The sequence below is a fragment of the Pituophis catenifer genome, unplaced genomic scaffold, assembly GCF_029215685.1.
Source record: "Pituophis catenifer annectens isolate HBS135680 unplaced genomic scaffold, rPitCat1.0.hap2 SCAF_11, whole genome shotgun sequence".
In the NCBI taxonomy this organism is placed as follows: domain Eukaryota; kingdom Metazoa; phylum Chordata; class Lepidosauria; order Squamata; family Colubridae; genus Pituophis; species Pituophis catenifer.
The window spans coordinates 5,226,899-5,253,630 of record NW_027256891.1 but is presented as its reverse complement, the minus strand read 5'-3'; the positions used below and the strand labels follow the sequence as shown (position 1 = coordinate 5,253,630).

General features: G+C 40.9%; 1 protein-coding gene across 1 annotated transcript in view; it reads left to right on the top strand.

Annotated features, from left to right (window-relative positions):
• Positions 1 to 13,432: 13,432 nt before the first annotated feature.
• Positions 13,433 to 26,732, top strand: part of LOC139322860 (vascular endothelial growth factor receptor kdr-like) — a 197,599-nt gene continuing 184,299 nt past the window's right edge. The window contains exons 1-3 of the mRNA XM_070952110.1: positions 13,433 to 13,437; positions 13,858 to 14,048; positions 14,465 to 14,836. Coding sequence (XP_070808211.1) covers positions 13,433 to 13,437; positions 13,858 to 14,048; positions 14,465 to 14,836 — 568 coding nt within the window. The remainder of the gene's footprint in view (positions 13,438 to 13,857; positions 14,049 to 14,464; positions 14,837 to 26,732) is intronic.

Below are 26,732 nucleotides of genomic sequence, written 5' to 3'. Positions count from 1 at the left end.
CACCAGTCTCTTCTTGAAAGCCTCCAGTGATATTGGAACCCTGCTATCATGTCACCCCTAGTCCTTTTCACTAGCCTAGACAAACCCAAATCTAGACAGCATACTAAAAAGCAGAGACATCAACCTGCAAACAAAAGTGCATATAGTCAAGACTATGGTTTTCCCAGTTGCCATGTATGGCTGTGAAAGTTGGACCATAAGAAAGGCTGAGTGCCAAAGAATTGAGGCCTTTGGTGCTGGAGAAGTCTCCTGTGAGTCCCTTGGATTGCAAGGCACTCAAACTGGTCAGTCCTAGAGAAGATCAGCCCTAAATGCTCTTTAGAAGGCCAGATCCTGAAGATGAAACTCAAACACTTTGGCCACCTAATGAGAAGGAAGGACTCACTGGAGAAGAGCCTAATGCTGGGAACAATTGAGGGCAAAAGAAGAAGGGGATGACAGAGAATGAGGTGGCTGGATGGAGTCACTGAAGCCGTCGGCATGAGCTTAAATGGTCTCCAGGGGATGGTAGAGGACAGGAAGGCCTGGAAGAACATTGTCCATGGGGTCGTGATGGGTTGGACACGACTTCACAACTAACGACAACAAGAAGACAAACCCAATTCCTACAACCATTATTTGTATGCTTTAGCCTCCAATCCCCTAATCATCTTTGTTGCTCTTCTCTGCACTCTTTCCAGAGTCTCTACATCTTTTTTATAATACAGTGACCAAAACTGGATGCAGTATTCTATGTGTTACCTAGACTCCCCCTGAGATCTCACACAAAGTTTAATGCTGGCATTCCAGAAAATGCTTTGTATTAGAAGAATCTTATAACCCTTGCTTTCTCTCAGCAGATTTATCAAGGTCTATATGGAATATTTAACTGTCATTATTGAGTTGAGGAGTAATGTTCATTGATGAATGAACATACCCTGGAATGAACATACCCTGAAACCTACATCATGAAAGATAAGTTTAAAATTTAATATAGGCCCTCATGAATATGAGAACCAGTTTGCAGTGGTTAAAGGCAATAGGCTAAACATAATGAGTACTAATCATGCCTTAGACATAAATCTAGCTGTCTAACCATCATCAGTTTATTTCTGTTTTGCGCCAAAGATCCATAAGGGGGTTCCTGTGAATAATAAACTTAGATATTGTCTTTTCTTTGATCAAAGAAGTCGATTACAAAGAAGCTTTCTCATTGGAGAATTTTAAGAAAAGATTAGACAGCCATTTGTTTGGAATAGTATAAAATTTCCTGCTTAGCAGGGCTTGGATTAGATCTAGAAAACCTTCAAGGTCCCTTCCAACTGAGCTATTCTGTATCCTATATTATGTCATTAACCTATCCCAGCAACTTTCATTATATTCACCAATTGTGGGTAGTACTGAATCTTTCCATTTTTGTGCATACAATAATCTCACTGACACAAACCACCCTTGCATTCTACTGAATAATATTCAGTATGATAACCACACAGACTCACATCAAATTACAATTGTGATTGGACAGACGTTTATAATTTTCTATACAGGAAGGCAAACGGTAAACCAGATTCTGCCATTTTCCCTCCTGGATTCATGAGCAATTCTTTTTTCCATTCGCAAACAAATCTTTTTGCCCACTTCTTGCATGAGATGTAACTCTTGGGATTATATTTTAAGTGATTAGCATCTGGAAAATGTAGATCCATCTGATCATTTCAAAGGCTCTTCTGCATGAAGACCACATTGCCTTTGTGTCCTGAAGACTCTGATTCGCAACCCCTGTGAAGTTTCAGGGCACATTTTGGTACAGTGTTAGTTTATGTCACCATACTGTAGATTTTCAAGATGGAAATGTGATAATAAACAGGCATAAGCCCTGATTTCTAGGGAAAGCATTACTTTTAAATAGATTTATAATAGCTACCCAATCCAAATGATTCCAAAAGGTACAAGGGGCATTTAAATCCTTTATGATAGTTAATTTTAGTTTGTGTGTCTATGGTTCAAGGCAGGATCTGTTGCATCTACTGCCACTCTAGTATACATTCATAAAAACTATAGGAAGGAAATAATGTTTGGCATAGAAAAATAGCTTAGTAGTATCATGGCTAAATTGGGAACTGAATATCAAACCTCCTCCTTTTATTCTCCTGCCAAATATTTATTGTATTTGTTTATAAACAACCACAAGTATATCTGACATTTTTTTTAAAAAAAACCATTCAATCATTGTTTCATTCTTGGCTGGATGAGTCCCTGCAGTTTTTTTGACAAGGTTTTTCAGAAGTGGCTTGCCATTGCCTCGTTCCTGGGGCTGAGAGAGAATGTCTGGCCCAAGGCCACCCAGTTGCCTTTGTGCCTAAGGTAGGACTAGAACTCACAGTTTCTAGCTTGGTAACCTAACCACTATGCCAAATTGGCTCTACATCTGACTTAGCAGCAGAGAAACGTTGCTACTGGAGCAGCACTGATGAGAAGTCCTCCCCATACCTTTGCCACCTTTAAGAGAACGTCTTCCTTTCACACGCCCTTTGCTTTTGCTTTTCAGAGACTGGCATGATCTCCATAGACAAACAATCAAGATGGTCAAGTGCAGGTCAAATACCTAATTTCCTTCTACTAGCAAAATTGTGCTTGTATCTTAATTTGATTTCTCTGTTCATCGCTCTGAAGCTTCTTCAAAATTTGGGGGGAAACATAAAAGAAGCCATTGCTAGTGGAGATGTAGTAAAACACCAACTTTCCAGGTAGAAATTTTTGATGGTTCCATACCGAAGAAGAAACTGGTGAGTTATATAAACTAAGGAGAATAGGACCAGAAAATCCTGCTGCTGATGTTACTAGTCTGGTAATGAAACCTTCAGAAACTAAATTGAAACAAGCTTGGAGACCAAATCACTGCCAAAATCTAAAACCTGAGCTACAAGTATTTTCTATTATTTCAAAGAAACTGATGTCTCCATATCGGGAAACTGGCTAACAAAGTTACTTGCAGGTTGTTTTGTTTTTCTTTCTTTCTTTTTCCTGTGAAACCCCAGCCAGTGAGTCTATATCACCCATTTTCCAGGAAAGAGGTAAGCCCTACCTTAACCCTCTTGCGGTCACGTAAAAGGTTTCACAGAGCAAACATTTCAGGTCACTGCTAGAATGTAAAGTAGAAGCACTGAAGAGTTTCAAACTTTTCTGAGAGGGGGAAGAAAAGTTATATTAATTCATCTTTGCCATAAAGCACATCCAGGTGTTGGAATAAACAGGTTGGGACTTGTGAGCAAATGTTGCAATATTCATATGTATTAACCTTCATTTATTAAAATTTGATTATTAATTCTCTTATCATCCTTCATCTTTATTACCCTGGAGAGAACGGCTCTTGTTCAACTTGTCAACCAGCCACCTGTCCTTCCTGCCAGGGGTCAAGCTAAACGAGGATCAATTATTATAAATCTCATCTGATTTATTGGCTGCTTTCCAGGACAGGTTTCTGCTCCCAATGTTTTTCACTGCCCTGGATTTTTAATTTTGAAAATGCAGAAGACATGCTTGATTTTTAAATGCTTGACTAAGCATATTTCTTAAAATGTATGCAGAATGCATTTGTGCTTCACAACAAACATGCTTTATGGATTCATAGGCATTCAAAGTGTGCTTTTTCTTTACTGGACTCAACTTGCAGTCCTCAACTTGCAACCATTCATTTAGTGACCGTTTGAAGTTACAAAGCTACAAAGATTGCAGTCTCCCTGGGTCATGTAATCCCCTTTTGCGACCTTCTGACAAGCAAAGTCAATGGGGAAGTCAGATTCATTTAATAACTGTGTTATCATCTTAACAACTGTAATGATTCACTTAACAACTGCGGGGAAAAAGGTTGTAAAATGGGGCAAAATTCACTTAACAACTGTTTCACTTAGCAACAGAAATTTTGGGCTCAATTGTGGTCATAAGACGAGGACTACCTAAACTACACTTCTTGCAATGACTTGGAACACATTCTGTATTGTACTCTAAAAATTATCTATTCTGTATAAACCTGTTTCAGAATTTATTCTGTGTCTGATGTTATTCTTTCTGTCTTCCTTTAGCAAAGGAATATAAAAGAGAGTTCTTGATTTATGTCACCAACATTATGAAAAGACATAATTTCTCACCTAAATTCCTCACATTCTCATTTTAGGAGAATGCCCCACATTGCAGCATGCAAAGAATAGTTGTTAGAGTAAAATAATTCTTTTTTACCCCTTTTTATTTTTATTGCTGTCCATCTTGATAAATGATGCTGTTTTGACACAATAATATTTATACAATATTAATTAAAATAATTGAAAAACAACCAACTTACAGCAGGGTCCCCCAAAGTGGACTTTTGGGAACTGTCTAAGAAGTTGATTTTATTGTTTTTGCTACTATTATTATTCATAGTGCTATTAGTTAAAGTAGTATTTATTAAATTATTTTCATATAATAAATGCTTGTGTGTGTGTGTGTGTGTGTGTGTGTGTGTGTGAATGAACAGTCTGAAACTTCATGAAGAGGTTGCTGAGCTGAACAGTTTTGGGACCCCTTGACTTAGATTATTAGAAAGAATGGAATGGAATGGAATGGAATGGAATGGAATAGAATAGAATAGAATAGAATAGAATAGAATAGAATAGAATAGAATAGAATAGAATAGAATAGAATAGAATAGAATAGAATAGAAACAGAACAGGGTAGGGTAGGGTAGGGTAGGGTAGGGTAGGGTAGGGTAGGGTAGAGTAGAGTAGAGTAGAGTAGAGTAGAGTAGAGTAGAGTAGAGCAGAGCAGAGTAGCGTAGAATAGGGTAGGGTAGAGTAGAATAGAACAGAACAGAGCAGAAACTAGAATAGAATAGAATAGAATAGAATAGAATAGAATAGAATAGAATAGAATAGAATAGAATAGAATAGAATAGAATAGAATAGAATAGAATTCTTTATTGGGCAGGTGTGATTGGACACACACAAGGAATTTGTCTTTGGTGCAGAAGCTCTCAGTGTACTTACAAGCAACAAGTAAATAAATCATGATCATAATCATAAAATGCAATCATCATAAATTATAAGATACAAACACAAGGTGATAGTCATAAGATGTTAGATGATAATTCTTAAACAGTTTTGAAAATTTTAGCCTTCTCCAACCTTCCATCTTACCTGTATCTTGTACTTCCCATGCCTGCTGGTGGGGCAATCTAACCCATCAGGCAAGTCATTTTAAAATGACTATTCTTGATCCATGGGAAGTTTTTCTTTTAATGGTTTCTTTGACTCTCTACTCTCATAACCTTCAAGTAATTTTAACTCTACGTTAATATATTCATGATGCAATTTGATGCTGAAGCAAAAAGGAGGTAAATATATTTTAGCTTCAGTTGCAAAACCAACAAACTGCAATTCGCTTCCTGCAAGTATGAACGGTGTAAATATAATATTATGAATGCAAGAGCTTTTGTGGAGCTGAGGAGACGTATGCAGGTCATGTAAACAAATCAGAAAGAGAAAATAATGGAATGAGATCACAGACCCCAAATATTCATAAAAGAAGCTCAGCCAGTGCTGATTTGCTGATTTGCACACCAGGTTGGAAATAATCCTTATTGACTCTTCTCTGCTGCTCATGTTGTTTATTTTGTTAAAGTTTAATAACAGCACTTTTTATATCAACTCTGATACTTTTCCTCCTTAGTTTGCATTTTTAATTTTTTAAAATGTTTCTAATTTAAAGATGAAAGATTGCTTTGTTACAAAAAAATAAAGATACCAAATAAATAAATGATCTAAAAAAATAAACATGTGGTTAAAATAAAATATGGTAACTAAGTTTTGACAGCTTTTGAATCTCCAACAAGCATCTTATTACTAAGTGCATTATTAATCATCAACAATTAGCAATAAAGTTGATTAATATAAATATACTGTACTCAATAATTATCCTGATTAAGGATTGAGTAAATTAATTCATTGTTAATTATTATAATTAAAGAGTGCCTAAACCAGTGGCATATTTTCCCTCTTCTACATTGTGCTGTCTCTTTAATTTAATTAATTAACCTAATTTAATTAAATTAATTTATAAGGCAGCTCTTATAATGTAATTGTTGTAAAGTGAGATAGAATTTACAGTGAAACCCACTTCTTGTAAGGCCATCATCCCAAAATTAGCTCCTTCTTTTGGGCTTCCAGTTGGCATACAAGGTCAAAACATATATTTTTCATGCATTTCTCTACAGGCAGTCCTTGATTTACAACCAGGGGTGAAATCCAGCAGGTTCTAACAGGTTCTGGAGAACAGGTAGCGGAAATTTTGAGTAGTTTGGAGAACCAGCAAATACCACCTCTGGCTGGCCCAAGAGTCAGGTGGGAATGGAGATTTTGCAGTATCCTTCCCCTGCCACGCCCACCAAGCCACACCCACAGATAGGATAGGGAAAAATTTTGAATTTCACCTCTGCTTACAACCACTCACTTATTAACTGTTCAAAGTTACAATGGCACTAAAAAAAGTGATTTATGGCCTGTCCTTGCACGTGTTACCATCACAATGTCCTGATGGACATATGACCAGAATTGGGTGACACATTCTGTAAAGGTGATGCATTTACCTGAATATTGATGCTTTGTATGTACCACATGTGTACTATATTGCTTTATTTTCTTTTATCTATTTTATCCTGGGATTAGATTATTTTATTGGTATGATTGGTAGACTAATCAATTAATACCGGTAATGTTTATCTCACTTTCTCTCTGTTTCTCCCTCTGTCTTTCTCTTTGTGTCTGTCTTTATTCCTCTTTCTGTCTTCCTGTCTCTATCTCTATTTCTCTCTCTCTCTGTGTGTGTGTCTGTCTGTCTCTCTGTGTGTTTATCTCTCTCTCTGTCTTTTACTCTGTCTCTCTAACTCTGCCTATTTCTCTGTCTTTCTTTCTCTCTTTCTGTATATGTGTATTTATCTTTCTTTCTCTCTAACTCTGTTTCTCTAACTTGCTATTTCTGTTTCTCTCTCTCTCTCTCTCTCTCTCCCTCTTTCTTTCTCTCCCTCTCCTCCTACCTACCTACTTACCTACCTATGAGGAAACTATGAGAACAGCTATAGGAGACCGGACTCAGTTGTGGCAGACCAGGCGCCAAGGCCAAGACAAAAACTTTGGTCTTCTTCAGTCAGTTTCTCTCGGCCAATTTGCATTGAAACATCCACTTCCTCATTTTGCTGGGATGGGCGGAGGTGCTTCTGGTGGTACTGAGTGTGCTTTTCAGATTTCCTGTAGCCATAGTTAAGGCCGGCATTCCCACAGGGTTTGTCCCAAAGGAAATGTCAGCAAATCACACCAACATCTTTTGTAATAAGATTGGCTCCTCCTCCTTCTGGTTCTCCTCTGGTTTCGGTGTTGTCCTTCCCCAGTTGCCTCTACCAATGAATTCCTGACTCTGTCATCATCCCATACCACATCATTCATTTCATGTTTTGTTTCCTTGTTCATCAAAGTTGCATTGTTTCACTGTGTTCACACCTACCCTTCAAACTCCCAGCAAGGAAATCAACTGTTCTCAAAGAATGGCACACCAGCATGGGAAACCTTGATTAATAGCTGTGATAACAACACCCCTTGCATAATATAAAGGGGGGGGGGAATACGCTCTGAGCACAACTTCAAAGAGAATGGCTGAGTTACAAAAAGAAGCCACAGCCATCCTTGTGGTGATGCCAAACACGGAAGGCAGGGATCACTCAGGCTTGCCAACCCAGTGAAGGGTATTGCTCAAATTTTTCTCCCTGTGTTTGCCAATTTCACTTTCTTCCTCCCTGAATTTAAAGAAGCAGATTACGCATTCACTCTTGTGGGGCCTTTGCTGCTCTCTGACTTTGGCTGTCAGAAACTCCACTCCTTTCCAGGCCAGCGCTGATAATGTTGCCTAGTTGGGTAATGAACTGTCTGCAAGAAAGAGCCTTGGTAGCACAGTGGACTAATGCACTGTTATTAACATCTGCTGCTTGCAGTTACTGCAAGTTCAAATCCCACCAGGCTCAAGGTTGACTCAGCCTTCCATCCTTTCTAAGGTAGGTAAATTGAGGACCCAGTTTGTGGGGGCAATAAGCTGACTTTGTAAAAATATACAAAAGTATGAAGGCTATTGCTTAACGCATTGTAAGCCGCCCTGAGTCTCTGGAGAAGGGCGGCATATAAATTAAAGCAAAGAAAAAGAAAAAGAAAAAAAAACTGCAGTTCTTCTCCTTCTCTCCCCACTTTGCAAACCCTTTTAGCACTCATGATATTACCTAATTTGTTAATGAAACATCTGCAAGAAAACAGCCAAGCTCAGAGAGCACCACCAACCCCACAGCCTCCTCCTCCTCCTCCAACCCCATTCCCTTCTAGCACTGATGTTCCTTAGTGGGGTCATGAAGTATCTGCAACAAAACAACCAAGTTCAGAGAGCACCAAGGACTCTGCAGTCCTTCTCTCCTTCTGCTTCTGCTTCTGCTTCTTTCCACAAACCCCACTCCCTGAGAGAGCACCAAGGACCCCACCGTTCATCCCTGAATTACAAATATTCCCCCCTATTGGGACACTCACCATCGCTTTATTTAAAAATAAGCAGCAATCTATTTGATCATATGCAGCTTGGCCCCAGCTTTTAGTGATCATCCATAGGATAAAATACTCTCAGATCACTATATTGGAAGGTTTGTGCATGTGGCTGAGTCAGTGGGGGCTGCTGCCAGTTCGGACTTGCGGGTAGGCCCTGGCCCGCTCAGGCGCAATCCCGTCCTATATCGCTGTGTTTTTGATACCGCACGCACCCACGTTCACATTTCCGGTGCTGGGCGAACCGGTTGTTACAATATGTGAATCCCTGAGGGTGAGTCAACTTCAGGCCATTTCTAGGCTGTAGCCTGCTTCTAAAACCTACAAAGTTACTTCTGGACTCACCCGTATTGACAATAAAATTAAATCTGAAGAAGGGACTCTCCCCACCTAGAAATTATTTAGTCAGAGTTTGATTCTAATAGGCTGGATGCCCAGGTCTGAAGCGGAATTGCTACGTGACACATCAATTCCCCCCTAATATTTTTGGCATTAATTGCTCCTCTACAGCAGTGTTTCCCAAAGTGTGGGACGCGTACCCCCAGGGGTACGGGAAGAGTTTGGTGGGGGTACGTGTTGCACCGGAGTTTGGTGGGGATCACGTGGGAATATCCACTGCACCGTGCTTAGCTGCGCCCACAGAACAAGGAAAGAAATAGGCGCGTATCGCAGTTTTTACATGGGAACTGGGGCCATCGTAAATCGTATCGCAACTCATTATGGCGGGAACTTCTGCGCATCCTTCGCGCAGCTCGGGTTCGGCCATTTTTAAACTGCGGAACATTAACAGTTGATGTTGAGCCACGGAGCTGTTTAAACGCCGGAGAATTGCAGTGTTATCTAAGTGTTTCCCAAAGTGTGGTACGTGTACCCCCAGGGGTACCATATGTTTTTTATGAGGGGTACTCAGCGTTACGAAAATTATAGAAGGGGTACACATATGTCAAAAGTTTGGGAAACACTGCTCTACAGGGAGAAGAAGTGGTCCAGTCCTGAGGGGGAGGACTAGTACAGATAGTCCTTGACTTACAATATATTTTGTTTAGTGACTGTTCGAAATTACATCGGCACTGAAAAAAGTGACTTATGACCATTTTTCACATTTACAACCATTGCAGCAATCCCATGGTCATGTGATCAAAATTCAGATGCTTGGCAACTGACGGTTGCAGTGTCCTGGGGTCATGTGATCCCCTTTTGCAACCTTCTCACAAGCAAAGTCCATGGGGAAGCCAGATTCACTTAACAACTGGGCTACTAACTTAACAATTGGAGGGATTCACTTAACAACTGTGGCAAGGAAAATGGGGCAAAACTCACTTAACAAATGTCTTGCTTAGCAACAGACAAGTTGGGCTCAATTGTGGTCGTAAGTTGAGGACTACCTATATAACACTTTGAATAGGTGGATTGGGAGAAACAAAATTTGAGTTCTCCTTGTGTAAAGGACAGACTGAAAGTAAAGAAATAAAAGACAGAAGCAAGTTGAAACAGAATTAAGTCAGTTCTAGTTTTTAACACTGACCACAAAGCTGGGTATTTTCAAAAAAGGGGCATTAAATTGCACCCACCTGTGTACTAAATCGCGTGCACAGCACCCACCACTGGCTTACTGTGCTGAATACTTTTGCTCAGAAACATAACAAATGATCTGAGTTTGTTCAAGACTCTGTACAACCCAAACCAAACAAGGCTAGCCATGGTTGACATTAACTAAGTTTACTAGGTAGTGTGAATGCACAACCAGGTTTGTTAATCAACCACTGGAAAATGTGATTTGTACACCACCAGGCAGTTTTGAGCCATGCTACTCAGGAGTGGTTTCTAAATTTTTTTCTACCGGTTCTGTGGGCGTGGCTTATTTTGTGGGTGTGGCTTGATGGTCATGTGACAATTCTTTAGGATTTAGCAGAAGTACTGGTCTACCAGGCTTTTAACTGCTTGCAGAGCTGTACCCATCTACCCATTTATTTTTGCAGGCACAGGTCTACCACCAAACTGCCTTTTACCACTGATCAGCTGTAGGGCGGCCCTTTGAAGCCCCACGGCAAGAGTTTAAACAGTTTTTTCTTATAGCCCATCAGCTGGGACTCAGGAGGCAGCAATAGATTGGGGGTGGGGCCAAATAAAAGGTAAGAATAATGTGGGGGCGGGACGGGGGGGCAGAACCGGTTCGGTGATGTCATATCGTCACTGCTACTGGCTCGGCGGAACCGGGCGGAACCAGGAGGAACCCACCACTGATGCTACCCTCTACTGCTTCTCTGCTTTTGATGTACTGATGGATGTGACTTAACTAATTCAGCCAGTGATCACATTTTACATTTCTTCCCATGAAAATAGAGCCCTTAGGCCTTATTTTCTGGTAGTTATTTACAGTTTTGGGTGATTCTAGAGTTGCACATAAAACATCTCTGCAATGTGAATTACTTTGAGTGCCAGCGTGTATTTGGGTCCAGTTCAAGGTGTTGGTTACCACCTTTAAAGTACCTTACTAGCACTGCTTTATAAAGCTTTAGTAAGACCACACTTAGAATACTGTGTCCAATTTTGGTCACCATATTATAAAAAAGAGTGCAGAAAAGAGCAACAAAGATGATTAGGGAACTGGAGGCTAAAATATAGAAAGAACAGTTGCAAGAATTGGGTATGGCTAGTCTAGTCTAGGGGCAACATGATAGCAGTGTTCCAATATTTGAAGGACTGCTACAAAGAAGAGGGGACCAACCTATTTTCCAAAGCATCAAAAGGCAAGACAAGAAACGATGGATGGAAACTAATCAAGGAGAGAAGCAATCTAGAACTAAGGAGAAATTTCCTACAGTGACAACAATTAACCAGTGGAACGACTTGCCTCCAGAAGTTGTGGGTGCTCCAACACTGGAAGTTTTTAAGAAGAAATTGGACAACCATTTATCTAAAATGGTATAGGGTTTCCTGCCTGAACAGGGGGTTTGACTAGAGGACCTCCAAGGTCCCTTCCAACTCTGTTATTCATGGCATGGGACCAGGTTACCATCTGATCCTGATTTCATCAACTCATCCCTCCTGGTCAAGCAGGGAGCACATATTTTGTACCCCATTGATTAAAGAAGTCCAAATGTTGGGGTCTAAAAAGAGAGCCTTCTCTGGACACCCCCTCTCTCTGGAATAGCTTGTCCTTGGAGATTTATATGTGTTTTTTTTTTTTATGGAAAGTTGCCATGAGTCACCTAGGATTATCTTGTAAAAAGTAAATTAGCAATATAACTTTCCTAAATGAATAATCGTTGCCCTGTTTTCACTGCAGTCGCACAAAGTTGGCAACTGTGTTGGGGAAAGCATGATTTGAGAGTGGAAAATTGACATCACCTTCTTTTGTCTTTCCTGGGAGGTGTTGCAACAAAGATAATATAACATCCAGGCACTGATCTGTGGAGAAATGGAAGTGAGATCTTACATGTTAGGCAAGTTCTCTTTCCCCAGAATGACAATTTAGAGGTTCATTCAGTTGGTGGTTTTGGTAAACCTGCCCTGCAATAATGCTGATATTCTATTTTATAGATTTGGGGGCCACAAAAGGGAAGAATGGTATGGAAAAAAGAAAAGCCCCCCCTAGTTATTTACAGTTCAGGAAACTTTGCCAGAGAGAGGAAGATGCATCTTTTTGACTTGCCAACATGATGTTGAATGTCACACTTATAAATATTTCCATTTATCTTACATTGATAAATAAAATTCTTTTCTATTCTTTTCTATTCTATCCTTTTTTTCCTTGATGAAATTCAGTCCTTCATTGCTCTGTATAGCAATAAAATTTGTGATGGAATATAATAACAGCTCTCTCTCTCTCACACACACACACACACACGGTCTGTCTGTCTATCTGTCTGTCTATCTATATATCTATCTACTAAAATCTATCTACCTATCATCTATTTACCTATCTATCGTCTGTCTGTCTGTCTTTCTCTATCAATCATCTATTTACCTATAAATAGATACCTCGTCTGTCTGTCTGTCTGTCTGCCTGTCTATCTGTCTATCTATCTATCTATCTATCTCTTCTGTATCATCTATATCTGTCTCTGTTTCTCTCTCTAACTCCCTACCCCTCTATTCTATCTTCTATTCTATCTTAACATCTATTTATCTAGATTTAGCTATTTATCTTCTATTCTATCTACCTCTATCCTGCCTGCCTGCCTGCCTATCTATCTATCTATCTATCTATCTATCTATCTATCTATCTATCATTGTCTATCTGTCTGTCTGTCTATCTATCATTGTCTGTCTATCTATCATTGCCTATCTATCTATCTATCTATCTATCTATCTATCTATCTATCTATCCATCCATCCATCATGTATTCTATCATCTATCATGTATCTTCTCTCTACCTATAACTTGTGTATAATCTTTCTCTACCTACAGTATCCATCCACCCACCCATCCACCCACCCACCCATGGTTCTTAGTAGGGTAAAACCTGGTGAAGAAGCCGTTGGCTCCATCTTGAGTTCTTTGGGGAAAAGGCAGTCTACTTCTATAAATCAGCAGATGAAAAACTCAGGGGTGTCATCAATGTTCATTTAGATTTTAAAATCTGGGTGACACCACACACTCTGACCAGACAAGCAACCACAGAGGTGTCTGCAGGGATGTGGGGAGGTTGTTTAAAGAGTGAAGATGGGGGGGGGGCAGAGTCATTGAAGCTCCACCCCCATTTTATCTGCACTGCAACAGATATCAAAAGGGGAAGGATTTCAAATGTTGAGTTGTGATAGACATCTTTGCTTATTTGACTCTCTCCCTGTGGACACTCAGAAAATCCCATTCAAGCTGAGCTGCTGGGATTTAATTCCCTACTATGAAGTACCTATTTCGTCCCCTCAAAACACACTTACACTCACTATCATATACATTGTCTAGAGAAATCTGAAAATAAAGATCTGTTCCCAAGAGATCTCTTCATAAATATTTTTAAATTTCAGTTGTTAAATTAGTAACATGGTTGTTAAGCGAATCTGGCTTCCCCATTGACTTTGCTTGTCAGAAGGTCGCAAAAGGGGATCATGTGATTCCTGGACACTGCGACCGTCATAAATGTGAACCACTTGTCAATCACGTGACCGTGGGGATGCTGCCACGGTCATAAGTGTGAAAAACGGTCATAAGTCACTTTTTCCAGTGCTGCGGTAACTTTGAAAGGTCACTAAGTGAACTGTTGTAAATCGAGGACCATCTGTAGACTCTCCTGCTTGTGCTTTGAACTCTTGTTATTCTATGTTCTAGAAAGAGACTTTACCAGTTTGTTCCGAAGCCCTACCCGCTAGACCGCATTGCCTTCTCCTCCTCCTCCTCCTCCTCCCCTCTTCTAATCGCCGTTCAGGCACCGGCAGTCAAACCCGTGCAAAAGCTGGCTTGCCCGCGTGCGAATGCCTTGGCGAGGCAGGACGAAGTGGCCACAAGGCAAGCGACCGAAAGTAGCCGCGGGGCTTCTTGGCGGCCCGAAGAAAAGTTGGGGGGGGGGTCTCTGGGACTTTGGCTGCTGACGTCTCGCCCGCCTCCTTCGCTTCCCCTCTCAAGCATTCCAAGTGCGCCTCCAACATCCCGGGGAAAGGCAATTCCGCCTGGGAGGGGGCAAGGGGGAAATGACGGTCCCCGGTCTCCCTTGGACCAGCCCCAGACCTCGGAAGGCACCGCAGACCCCGGGCGCCTCGGCCAGGCTTGCGACTCCTCCGCCGCCCGCCCCCGCCCCGCTTAAAACCCCACTCCGGAGACTTTCGCGAGTTGCTGAGAAGTTGGCGCCGCGGCTCCGGCCCTTCCTTGCTCCCGACCTCCCTGCCTCCCCATCCCGCCCTGAGCCACTCCGGGCGTGGGCTGCCTTCTCCTGCCCCAGGAACACCTGCTAGCCCCGGCGAAGATCAGGAGCCCCGCCGGTTCTGCCAACTTCCAAGTTCCCTTCTTGCTGACCCTCAGCCCCGCGGGAGAGATCGCGGGAGACTTAGAAGGAAGGACCGAGGCGATTTTGGCAGCATCAGGGAAAAAAAGGAGAGGATCCCTTTTTTTTCAGCCAAGCTCCGACACCCTCTGCTCTGGACGATTGCCACCCCAGCCAGCGAAGTTGCCACCTTTGCAGCTTGTCCGGTGCCCAAGAGGGCATCCTGGGCTGGGCACCTTCTGCTGCCAAAGGACCCACCCCGACTGCACCAGAACATGACTGCCAAGTTGGCGATTTCCATGGCCGTTTGCTTAATGCTGGCACTTCAAGGTAAGTGTTGTGCCCTCTTGGTCTTGCAAATTGGGTGGAGCCTTCCAGATTTTTGGGCAACTGTGGACTGGAGTTCCCAGCTGCAGCTTGGAAGGGCTCTAGCTTTTCCCTGTCTGCCACCCACCTGAGTCACTCAGCATCCTTTTGGGTGGGAATGCCTTTCCTAAGCAAAGGAAAGTCTTCCAAATGAGCCAGGCCAACTCTGTCCTGGCAAGAGCTGAGAATGAAGAAGCTCTGGAATTCAGGAATTTTTGTAGTTTTGTGGGGGGGGGGAGAGAGACAAAACCTCATCAGCCACACTTTAATGCCTTGCTGAAGGCACTTTCCTAGTGCGGCCTCTATTTCCAGCTCTGACTTAAAGCATGCCCAGGAATCAAACTATATACCAAGGATGACCAACCTTGGCAACTTTAAGACTTGTGGACTTCAACTCCTAGAATTCCCCAGTCGGCATGGATGGCTGGGGAATTCTGGGAGTTGAAGTCCCCAAGTCTTAAAGTTGCTAAGGTTGGACACCCTTGCTATATGCCATCAGTGAGATTACTAGATAAACTAACTATTCAGTATATTTGTCTTTCCTCCTCCTGTTGCTCGTGCTTTTATGAATCCAGAGTTTTGGGATTTGTTCACAAATACATGAATAAGTCCACTGTAGAGCATCCCTTTGCCCAAAGAAGGGACCAGGGTAATCCTTGGCATATTTGTTTAAGCATAAAAAATAGAGAACGGGTAAAGGAAAGATGTTTTATTTTCCCTTACTAATTCTCACTCAATCTGACTAAAAGGCACTTTGTTTTCCAAGTTTTTCGGAAAGGAGGGTAGAATTTTGGAGGAAACCAAAATATATGGTGCGTGGTCATCTGACAGTTATTTAGGAGAATTGGGAACAATCTCAAGGCTGGTGGTCTTCTACTTTCCTTCAATCTCAAGAGAAGATTTCAGAAAGGAATTTGCCACTCGAGAATTTTGTTCTTGAGAACTTCTAAGAGATCTCTTGACAAAACACAGAGAAATTCATCCACCCAAATTTCTCTTCTCACAAACTGAGTGGAGAACTTTGGAAGTCTTGTTAGGGCCTGGTTCTACCTGGAACCTTGGAGAGATATTTGTCAATGAGAAGAGTCCACTATCATAGGACAATGAAAGCTATAGAAAGTAGCTTTCACATGTGGGTAGCTGAGGGATCAAGGTTCAAAGTCCAGCTTGTGGCATCAACTATCCCCTGATGCTGAAACTCTGCCTATAAGTTTGAAAATTGTGCTATCTGCAAATATGAAGTTGGAAGGACCTAGATTTGACTTGATAGGAGACCAATCCAAGGAACCTAAAATTTTGAAAGAGGTTGTCAATTGATATGTTAGCCAAGATGAATTCTACGCTTGATATAGGTGAAGTTTTCTTTCTAATATTCTGCAAAAGAAAGTAAGGATTCCTAGTTTGGTTGTTTTGTTGTACCCCAAACCCTTTTGTTTTTTCTCTTTCCAAAAAAGTTACTATCTATTGCTGATCACCTGGCCTTCCTCTTTTCAGCTCATATGAAATTTTCTCTGTATGCTATCCCTATTTTGTCCATTGGTTCCTGAAGAAGGTTGCGTTACTGGGTCACAATATACTGTTTAAAAAATATATGCCACTCAAACAGAATGATTAATCCCAAAATTGAAGTTGGAATTTCTTGCCTTTTTAAAATCATAACTGCCTTGTTTCGGTCCAGACTATTTGACGCCTTCTCCTAATATTGTACCTCTCTGGAGGCACCACCTGCTGTATGTTCTTAGTCTGGTGATGCCAGCTACGGAGATGCCCCTTCTGCTCTCTGTTCCTTTTAGCTGGAAATTTGAACCTTTTGTAGGTCAAACACACTGGCACATATTCTCTCTCTAGTCCTAATTTGCATCACTAGGTTGGGGGTTATGTTATGTTATGTTATGTTATGTTATGTTATGTTATGTTGTGTTGTGTTGTGTTGTGTTGTGTTGTGTTGGGTAGTGTTGTGTTGTGTTGTGTTGTGTTGTGTTGTGTTATATCTTGTTGTGTTATGTGATGTTATTATTTATAATTTAAAATGGTATAGATGGTTTGGTGTTGTGGTTAAAGAATCGTGCTAGGAACCAGGAGATGATGAGTTCTAGTTCTGCCGTAGTGATGAAAGCCATCTGAATGACTTTGAGGCAATCACTCTCTCTCTCTCTCAATCCAATTCACTTTACAGGATTGTTGTTGTTATAGAAAGGAATATTAGGTGAGAGAGGAGGGGGCGGAGGGAGGGAGAGAGAAAAAAAGAGATGGAACTTGGCAAGACACAAAAGAATCCATGTTAATATACTATCTGAATGTTTTCCCATTTATATATACTGGGGGTAAAAAAGTATATATACTTGACTTAGCAAAAAAGTCAAGCTGGTGCTTTGTCAACATTCAGCTATTGAAGCAACCCATTTCCTAAATTTGCACAATCCATCGGAACTGAAATTGAATAGGCCGTGTCCACCAAATATGCTTGAGCACAAGACAACCGAACCAAGGCGAGACCTCAATAGTATGTTGTGCGCATGGGACCACCAGGTTCTTCCATGCAAGATGATGGGGCCATGATATGGCAGGGGGAGCAAATATACTGTTAATGACCCATAGCTGATTTCATTATAAATCATTAACATGCAATGGTTACCAACCAGAACATGCGAATGAACTTCTCTGGAAAGCTGCTTTGAAGCCAGGAAGGGAATAGGTCTCTGGAGGTTAATCTGGGATGGCTCTTTCAGATATGGAAACTGTTGAACAAGCTTGGATATGAATGTTCTCCATATATGTCTAGATTGTTCATAACGTTGTTGGAAAAGGATTTTCTTGTTAAATGTCTTCCCGAAGGACAATATTTCTCAAGCTTGACAACTTTGTGTCCCCACTCCTTAAAATTGCCAAGCTTGAGAAACATCGCTGAAGGGGAACCTTCTCTGGTTGATAACCTCCTAGCAGAACTTCTCCACATCAAAAATGTGGAGTAAAACACAAGCCAGACCATATTTAAGTGAGGTGCTGATGGTCTGCCTAACTGGTTGCCTCTCGGTCTGTAGACATGCATGCTGCCCCCTAAGCCAGAAAGTTTGATGAACCCAGAGCAGAAAAGCTGCTTCCCTTGGCTGCAATGGGTGAGGGAGGGTCTAGGGAATCCTTCAGCCTATAGTTGAACTGCTTCAGAGTTCAGTTCGGTTTCCTTTGGAGACAGAACTATTTCAAAAATGCTGTCAATTTAATTGGGTGGGATTTTTCTAGGGATGGTTCCAATTATCATTTCCCCCCCCCTCCATTTTTTGGATGCCAAGGGGAATAGAGCGGGCTGTGTATAAGACAATGCCTGAAGATTCCACTAGATGGCAATTCCTCCTAGGGTACATTTTTCCAGATGTTGTATTGGGGAGAGTTGGAGGGGAAACTCCAAGAAGACCAACGGCTGCTCCATCAGGCTGTAGTTTTGTTCACCATTAAAGCTGCAAGACAAAGCTCAAATCTATTTTTTTCCCAGTCCCTGATCAGATCAGATCATAAGCATTGAATTTTTTTTGTTTCTTCTAAGGAATTTTGGTTGCTGTGCTCTGATACTAACTAACTAACTAACTGACTGACTGACTGACTGACTGACTGACTGACTGACTGACCAAATTATTTGTTTGTTTGTTCGTTTGTTTATCTTTTTACTCAAGGCAGTGAACACACATAATATAGGTAGTCCTCAACGTACGACCACAATTGAGCCCAAAATTTATGTTAAATTTGTTAAGTGTGTTTTGTCCCATTTTACAACGTTTCTCACCACATTTGTTAAGTGAATCACTGCAGTTTTTAAATTAGTAACATGGTTGTCAACCTGATTTCCCTATGGACTTTGCTTGTCAGAAGATCACAAAAGGGGATCACATGATTCTGGCACACTACAACCGTCATAAATGTGAGTCAGATGTCAAGCATCTGAATGTAAATCACGTGATGGGGATTCTGCAACAGTCATAAGTGTGAAAAATGATCATAAGGTACTTTTTTCAGTGTTGTTGTAACTTTGAATGGTCACTAAAGTTGAGGACTACTTGTACTTCTTCCTCCTGTTTTCCTCATAAAAGCAACCCTTTGGCCTGAGAGAGAGTGAATGGCCCAAAGTCACCCAGCCAGCTTTCACAACTAAGGCAGGACTAGAACTCACCATCTCCTGGTGATTGACCCAAAGTCAGCTAGATGGTTTTCATGTCTAAGGCAGGACTAGAACTCACCTCCTCCTAGCATTTTAACCACTAGATGAAACTGGCTAGTAGTTAGCTTTAGCAATGGTTGTCTGAGCAAACCAGCTTGGAACCACAATTATTTCTTTTTCCTGAAGTGAGGGTCTTCCATACTGGTGTATGGAACTGAGCATTAGTCCTTCACAATAGCAAAAGCTTTCCAGGATTTCAGATGGAAGAAAAACTATTTTTCCCCTGTAGCCTGATTAATTCCCCATTGCATTCAGCTTGGATTCAGTGAGATGGTTATTTAAAGTTTTATTATGATTTATTATATCCCATATTTCTGTCCAGAGGGCATTTGAGGATTGAGAACAGATAGTCTTGGCTGGGCTTTTCTTCATTTTGAAATAAGGTAATAAAGTCTGTTTGAAGATCAGCCATAAGCTCTTTCCAACTTATGTGGTCAATTCACACAACCGCTTTGTATAGCTTGTTCCATCTGGAATTTAATTGTGCAATTCATTAGAGGGGAAAAAAGGAATTTGCCTAAAAAAAATAAAAACTGTCCCCGTCAATACAAAAGTAACCCATCATCAGTAACCAGAAGTAGTGGAAGAACTTTGTTTACATAAAGATGGCTTGTGGGATGCAGCTCATCAAAGAAAAATGATTTTGCCAAAGGTTTGATCTGCTATGCTGTAACTAAAATGGTTTCCTTGCAAACAGATTCTTTAGTCACAGCTTGCATATTTTATGCCTTGCAACCATAATAGAGGCTGCCCATCACAGTTGTCAGTTGCGATGGTCATAAAACAAGTCAGTCAACAAAGCCAATTTTATGAGCTTAAGTGGACCAAGCCTTCGCTATGGGTACAGTTTTGCCAAAAACTGAAAGTAATTGCCAGTTTTTGGCAAAACTATCATAAAACACAGTTAGATGATTGCAGGTGTGGTAAATAGGTATTCCATTTCTGGAAATGTTATAAATATTCTGGATAGACACCCGTCAAAAATAGTTTAATTGGTTTTCCACATTGCAAAGGATTGCACCAGATTAGTGTTTCTCAAGATGGCAATTTTAAGCTGTATGGACTCCCAGAATTCCCCAGCCACCAACGCACAGGGGCAAAGATGAAAAACATGTAATGGGGCCATGGCACTCACCAAGTGGGCCACAGAAAAGCAAAGAGTATTATATCACAAATACTGTCGTGGGCATCAGAAAACACACCAGTTACTGTTTCATATCCATATCTAGTAAGGGACCATTTTGGTCTAGTGGTTAAGCCACCAGGCGAAAAACAAAGAGACCGTGAGTTCTAGTCCTGCCTTAGCCATGAACACTGGCTGGGTGACTTTGGGCCAATCAGCAGAAAACTGTGAGTTCTAGTCCTGGCTTAGTCACAAAAGCCAGTCTGGTAGTCTTTGGGCCAATCACAAGGAGACCGTGAGTTCTAGTCTTGCCTTAGGCACAAAAACTGGCTGGGTGACTTGGGCCAATCACCAGGTGGTGGTGAATTCTAGTCCTGCCTTAGGCAGGAAAGCCAGCTATGTGACCTTGGACTAATCACGCTCTCTCAGCCCAGCCTACTTGACAGGGTCGTTGTTGTGGATATTTTCACCACCTTGAGTTATTTATAAACATAATAAATAAGATACAATAAGATAAACCAATCAATAAATGGGACCTGGATGAGGGGAGGACACAGGAGAAAAATGAAATGAAACCTGCTCAGACTAATGTGCTTTGCAATGCTTTGCACAACCCTATTGTATTCTCATTACTTATTTATTCCTCTGCTAAGCAAACAGAGGAAAGAAACAATTTGCCAGTTCAGATTACGATCGGCAAATGCCACTTTGCATCAGCACATGTTGACTGAGAAAGCTTTGCTGAAACAGGAGACTGTGCCAACCAGAACAGGATCTGGCAACGACAAAATGAATCATCCAGAGATATTTTCATACGGGACAAGATCTCCAATCCAGCTTTTTCTTTTTTTACTACAACGAAAAGACAAGATGTCAAAGTCAAGTCAGACAGGCTGGATGATTCAAACCCCATAAGATATTTTTATCCCTGCTGTTAGCTAAAAGGCACACACAGTAACATACGTATAATCTGTGAAACCAAGTATGAAACGCATGACATGAAACGAAGAAGGAACAGAGGGAGGAAAAACAAACAAACGGGGATGCCAGTTGTTAAAGTTAAATAGGCAGCTGGAAAACTATGTTCAGTGAAAGGAGTACCCCAACAGAGCTGGATGTATCAAGTTATTGGAGATAAAATCTGTTTTTGTTTCAGAAATATTTATTAAAGAGCTTTTTATAGGCCTGGGATTTTAGAAACAATTCTATAATGTTTGCATTTGTGGTGATGTTGTGCAGGATTTTTTGAAATGCAGTACTGAGAGAGAAACTTGTGATGTTGGTAGGTTCCTTAATCTGCACTTAGATTTTTATTGAATAGTGTAGGTTGAATTGCTGAGGTTTGGAATTATGAAAAGGGAGTGTTTTCGAATTCACTCTCAGCCTGGGAAATTTACCAGGTGTCTCTGGACCTGCTACTGGATTGCTGTTGCAGGGAAAATATTGAGTTAGATCTAGTAACTCTCTCCTTGTGGTCCTTCAGAAGATGTAGGTTACAGGTTATTGGGTGGGTGGGTGGGTGGATGGATGGATGGATGGATGTAGATTGGATTGGATTGGATATATGAAATTTCATTCCCCATTACCACTCTGCTCCCCCCAAATCATCTTAATTCGGTTTGTTTGGTTGTTTGCTTCTTCTGAATGTTTTCTTTTACCATACTTTTCTTTTTCCTGTGTTAGAGATATTCTTTCAGGTAAAGATTTCCCTGTGGCCTGGTAATTAACCATTGTTTACTTATTAAGTAAAGCTGAATGAAGTTGCAAAGAAAATGCAAAGAATATATGTCATTCACATTCTGTTTTCATGATAATGATGAGGAGGATGGCGATGATGATGCAAAATGAGTCAGGGGGATTCATGGAAGCATAAAAGAACTGAAGATGATAACCCTCACTGCATAACAGAAGCCATGTCCCTTGTGTGTGTCCTGTGCAACACATACAAAAGGTGTGAGGCTTTGAATGCCATTGACTCTGTTTGCTTGAAGTCCCTGCTTTGTGCATCAGATGGATGGCAAAAGATAAGCCTTTGTGGGATAGCTACTCTACTTGTCCAAAGCCATACTTCGTATTTGGCTACATGTGTCTGAAGCATCTTTTGTTTCCCTTATCCTAAATTCTTGAAAAAGGAGGGGCCATCTCTTGAACAGAACTAGACCTGAATGCCCATTGGCATGAGATTGGGAAGAGACAAAAAGCATTTCCATCAAAATCAAAAACACCTTGCATCTAATCCAAGCATTCTCCAAGCTCTTGTGGAAGATTCATAAAGTTTTTAGCTTTACATTGATCTAAAGCAGCTGGCAGATCTTGACTGAGTTTTATCTGGATTTGGGTGCTAAGCAGGGTGAGGAGCCATCTGGGGATTCCATCTTGGGAGAACAAAATGGCAGGCTTCTGTGTTGTTGCCAAGAAAAGTTCTTGAATGTGCCCATGGAGTCACCATCAGTTAAGTTCAACTTCTAGGAGACCTCAGCACTTGCCTGATCTTGAAAATCTTGATTGAACTTGACCAAACTTTGAAAAAACACCCCAAGAGAAGACAATAGCAACTCACTTCTACAGGGTTGCTAAGAAAACTCCATGAAGATCATGCCAAGTCACTAGCATTGTGTTTGATTCAATGGCTTTAATTTTACTAGATCAGACATTTTTGTAAGAATTAGGGTCCATATGAGAACTGTAGAGACATCCAGAATGGCTTCACTGAAGACATTTCCAAATGGAAATGGTGCCTTATGGATTGAGCAGCACAATGTCACTTCCTCAGGCTGCAGGCTTGAGTCCAATATCCTTTTCAAAACCGCAATCTTTAATGTGAGAGAAACATGGAGGGGTTAATCATCTTAACTGTCCTGGATTAAATCAGTGTTATTTTAATGAAGTTTAAGGGTCATAAAACAGGACAGATTTTGTTTGTCCTGTCCCACGTTCCTTTGGAGAGTACAATTGCTAACGGATCAGTCCAAGCCTCAGGGGAATGGCTTTGAATGGGTCTCAGCGTGGAGTGGGGTGGAAACCATGCACATTGTTCAAAACAATGGGAAGTGGGAAGTCAAAATGGTGGCTGGCTCAGAATTTCTTATTTTTTTCGTGCAGTGGCTACAGCCCATCTGTTTCTTCCTCCACAAAACTTTATGCAATCCAATTGTACGTTTTGTTTTTGTTTTAATTCCTCTGCTGCCCCTCACAACACCCAATTCCTTGATGGAACAAAAGGGATGTGAAGAGGTTTTGTTGTGTAGCTAAAGCGGCAAAGCTTTAGCTTTTGCAAATGAGGCTTTATAATTTTCCAAGCATTTGTTAAGGGGGAAAGAAAACAAGAGAGTTGAAGCTCTCTGCTGATAATGAAACAGTCCCAAGTTCCATTTCCTTTTTTTTTTTTTTGGTGTATAGGGAATGGAAAAAGCATATGGCCCCAAAGATTTTGTAGAAATCGGGAGTCAGCTGCCATATGTAAAGGAAATGTATGGGCTCCACTTCTATTTTCAGATTCTGTGCTTTGTCTTCTCTGTTTCCCCGTAAGTTTCCTTAGATCTTCCTGTGTTTTTCTTAAGTGTGGGAACAACTTTGCCAAGGAAGTGGGGAGCAGGATTTGCAGGATAACCAGAATTGTTCTAGATTGAAAGGTCAAGGAAATTTTATCCAGGACTACCTGTTGAGTTTATTTGGTCTCAGAGGACTAAGGGATCCCTTGCATTTGTAATCTATATCTGGACCTTTTTTTTGGAGGGGGGGAGGATGTTGTTGCTTAAAATAATTTGTTTTCTTGAGTGGAGAAAGAAAAGAAACAGATTTAAAACCAACAACAAACAATGCTGGGATTAAAAAGGCATTTTCAGTTAAGAGCCATCGCTCAGTTTTGCTTGAAATCCTCTCTTTCCTTGATTATAAGAGTTGCTTTATGTGTTTTTTGTTAGTTAATTTGTTTATTAAGAGACCCGTAGCCCTTTTTACTCACAAAGAAAATGTGTTCCAGGCATCTTATGCCAATGACAACAACAATCAAACCACCCAAGTAAAGATAAATCCCTTTATAAATTTGCAAAAAGCCACAAATTAGAGATGGCATGAAAAAGTTAATAAATTGCATACACACCATCTGCCTCCCCCAACATAACGCCTTCCAGTTGTGTAGGATTGCTGAATACAAGGTTGGGGAAGCTTGCCTGAGATAAGTTGAAAGTTCATCAAAAAAAGAAGAACCTTTAAGTCAAGCCAGACTTTTAGTAAAAGTAAATATAAATGAACTTCCCACCATGGATTTCCCAACCTGGATCCCACAGGAGAAAAGGATTCTGGAAGCTTCCACGCTGCCACCTTCTCCAAAGTACAATCCATATTATTTGGATTCCTACTCAATCTCTGTTCAGAATTGTATGTAGTAATCTTCTAGATGTTGGACTTTAACTCTCAGATGTTATAGATGTCATATTTACGGAGAATGCTGGAAATTGAAACCTATATTTTTGGAGGTCACTTGGATCGAGAAAGGTTGTTCTACATTGGTGGTCTTTGCTCTAGAATTTCAACCGTGTCCCATGTTTGTTTGGAGGTGCCAAGAACAATACCTGGAACCTCCTTATACACCAAATTTATGAGGGTCATATCCCTTCCCCATTAGACAGACCCATTAGGCAGATTCTCAACTATTGTACAGAGAAAATAATTTGTTGTCATCAAGTCTAGAGATGTTGTCATCATGGAAGGGATATGTGAAAATCTTCTACTCTGGGGAGAGACATTCTCTGATTCCTCTTTCTGTCACTCTAATATTCCACATTTTCCAGTTTGACTTTGTCTTTCTTGACCTTGACTTTCTCTTGGGATTTAAGTGGAGGGAGGGAGGGTTTCTGGTAGGTGCAGGGAAAAGAATTACAAAAGAGAGACCTCATCCCTAAATCAGTGCAAGAACATCATGTCCTTCCCATGAGGATTTCACCAAAATTCTTCTCCTTTGAAATAATCTTTGGAAGCAAATTTCCCCTTCGTGCAAGTAAATGAGAACAGCAGCAGGAATATTCATTTGGTCCAAGTTAGAATCATCTTCCAAGAACCCAGCTTTCAGTTGGCCTCTTGTCTTTGAGTCCTGTTGCTTCATTAAGTTTGACAAGTGGAAGGCTGGGAATATTTGAAGGTTGCAACGGACGTATTCTTATCCATTCTCTCTATGAAGAGTGCAGGACCCAATCCAAAGTGGCCTGAAATGGACCTTATGAATTCTCTAATTCAGTGTTTCTCAACCTCTGGAATTTTAAGATGGGTGGACTTCAACTCCCAGAATTCACCAACCAGCAAGCCTGACTGGGGAATTCTGGGAGTTGAAGTCCACACATCTTAAATTTCCAGAAGTTGAGAAACACAGCTCTAATTGTACATATCCAGCCTCAAGAGTGGTCAAAATATCAAGACAGTGGCTACAAATAGATGATTGATAGTGTTATGGCTATAATATCCAACACATCTAGACTGGATTAATGAAGAAGTACATTTACAATGCTCATTGTACCACTAATAGGCTGATTTTTTTCTAAATGTTGCTTTTTTAATACGTTGACTGTTGGCTGTTGAACAGCAGAGAAAGATATGTGTGTAATTTCACGTGGGTCAGAAATAGGGTCAAGAATGTTACTTTTCAGGATGATTAGAAAGCCTAAAGTTCTGGATTTCAGCCTTGGCTTGGTGATGGAGGAATAGCTTTGAAATGAATCACTTTTGCTGATCGTTTTATTTTTATTTTGAATGTTATGCAGTCTCGGGAGATAGGCGATCAGCATGTTGGGACTATCAAAACATTACATTTTTTTTTCAAATCTGAAAAGAATGATGATGAGGAATTGTCTAAAATAATTACTCATCAGGATTCTGCCGCAGCACTTCAACAAATCTGGATGATCAACAAAGAATGGTACATAAGGGATGTTGCTAAAGGATGTTAAAAGATGTTGGTTTGGCCATCATTGTCACTGAGCAAAAACTGGCCAGTTTGGATGGTCCCATGTTCTTCTAGGTTGAAAAAAATGGTCAGGATCATTGTTTAACATGATTAAGGGCCTGGAGATTAAAAGATATGAAGAACGGTTGTAGGAATTGGGTATGGCTAATCTAGAGAAAATAAGGAATAGGAGGAACATGATAGCAATGTTCCAGTTTTGAGGGTCTTTGCCACAAAGAAGAGGGGGTCAGCCTATTCTCCAAAGCACCAGAAGGCAAGACAAGAAACAGTGGATGGAAACTAATCAAGGAGAGAAGCAACCTGGAATTAAGGAGAAACTTCATAACAGGGAGAGCAATTCACAGCTTGCCTTCAGTAGTTGTGGGTGCTCCATCACTGGAGGTTTTTAAGAAGAGACTGGACAGCTACTTTTCTGTATAGGGGTTGGACTAGAAGACCTTCAAGGTCCCTTCCAGCTGTATGCCATTCTATTCCATTCCATTCTGGATCGAATGATGTTGCCTAGACTAAGTTATAATTGTGCACTGAAACTTTCAGCACTGAGATTCAGTAAGTGAAAGAACCAGCT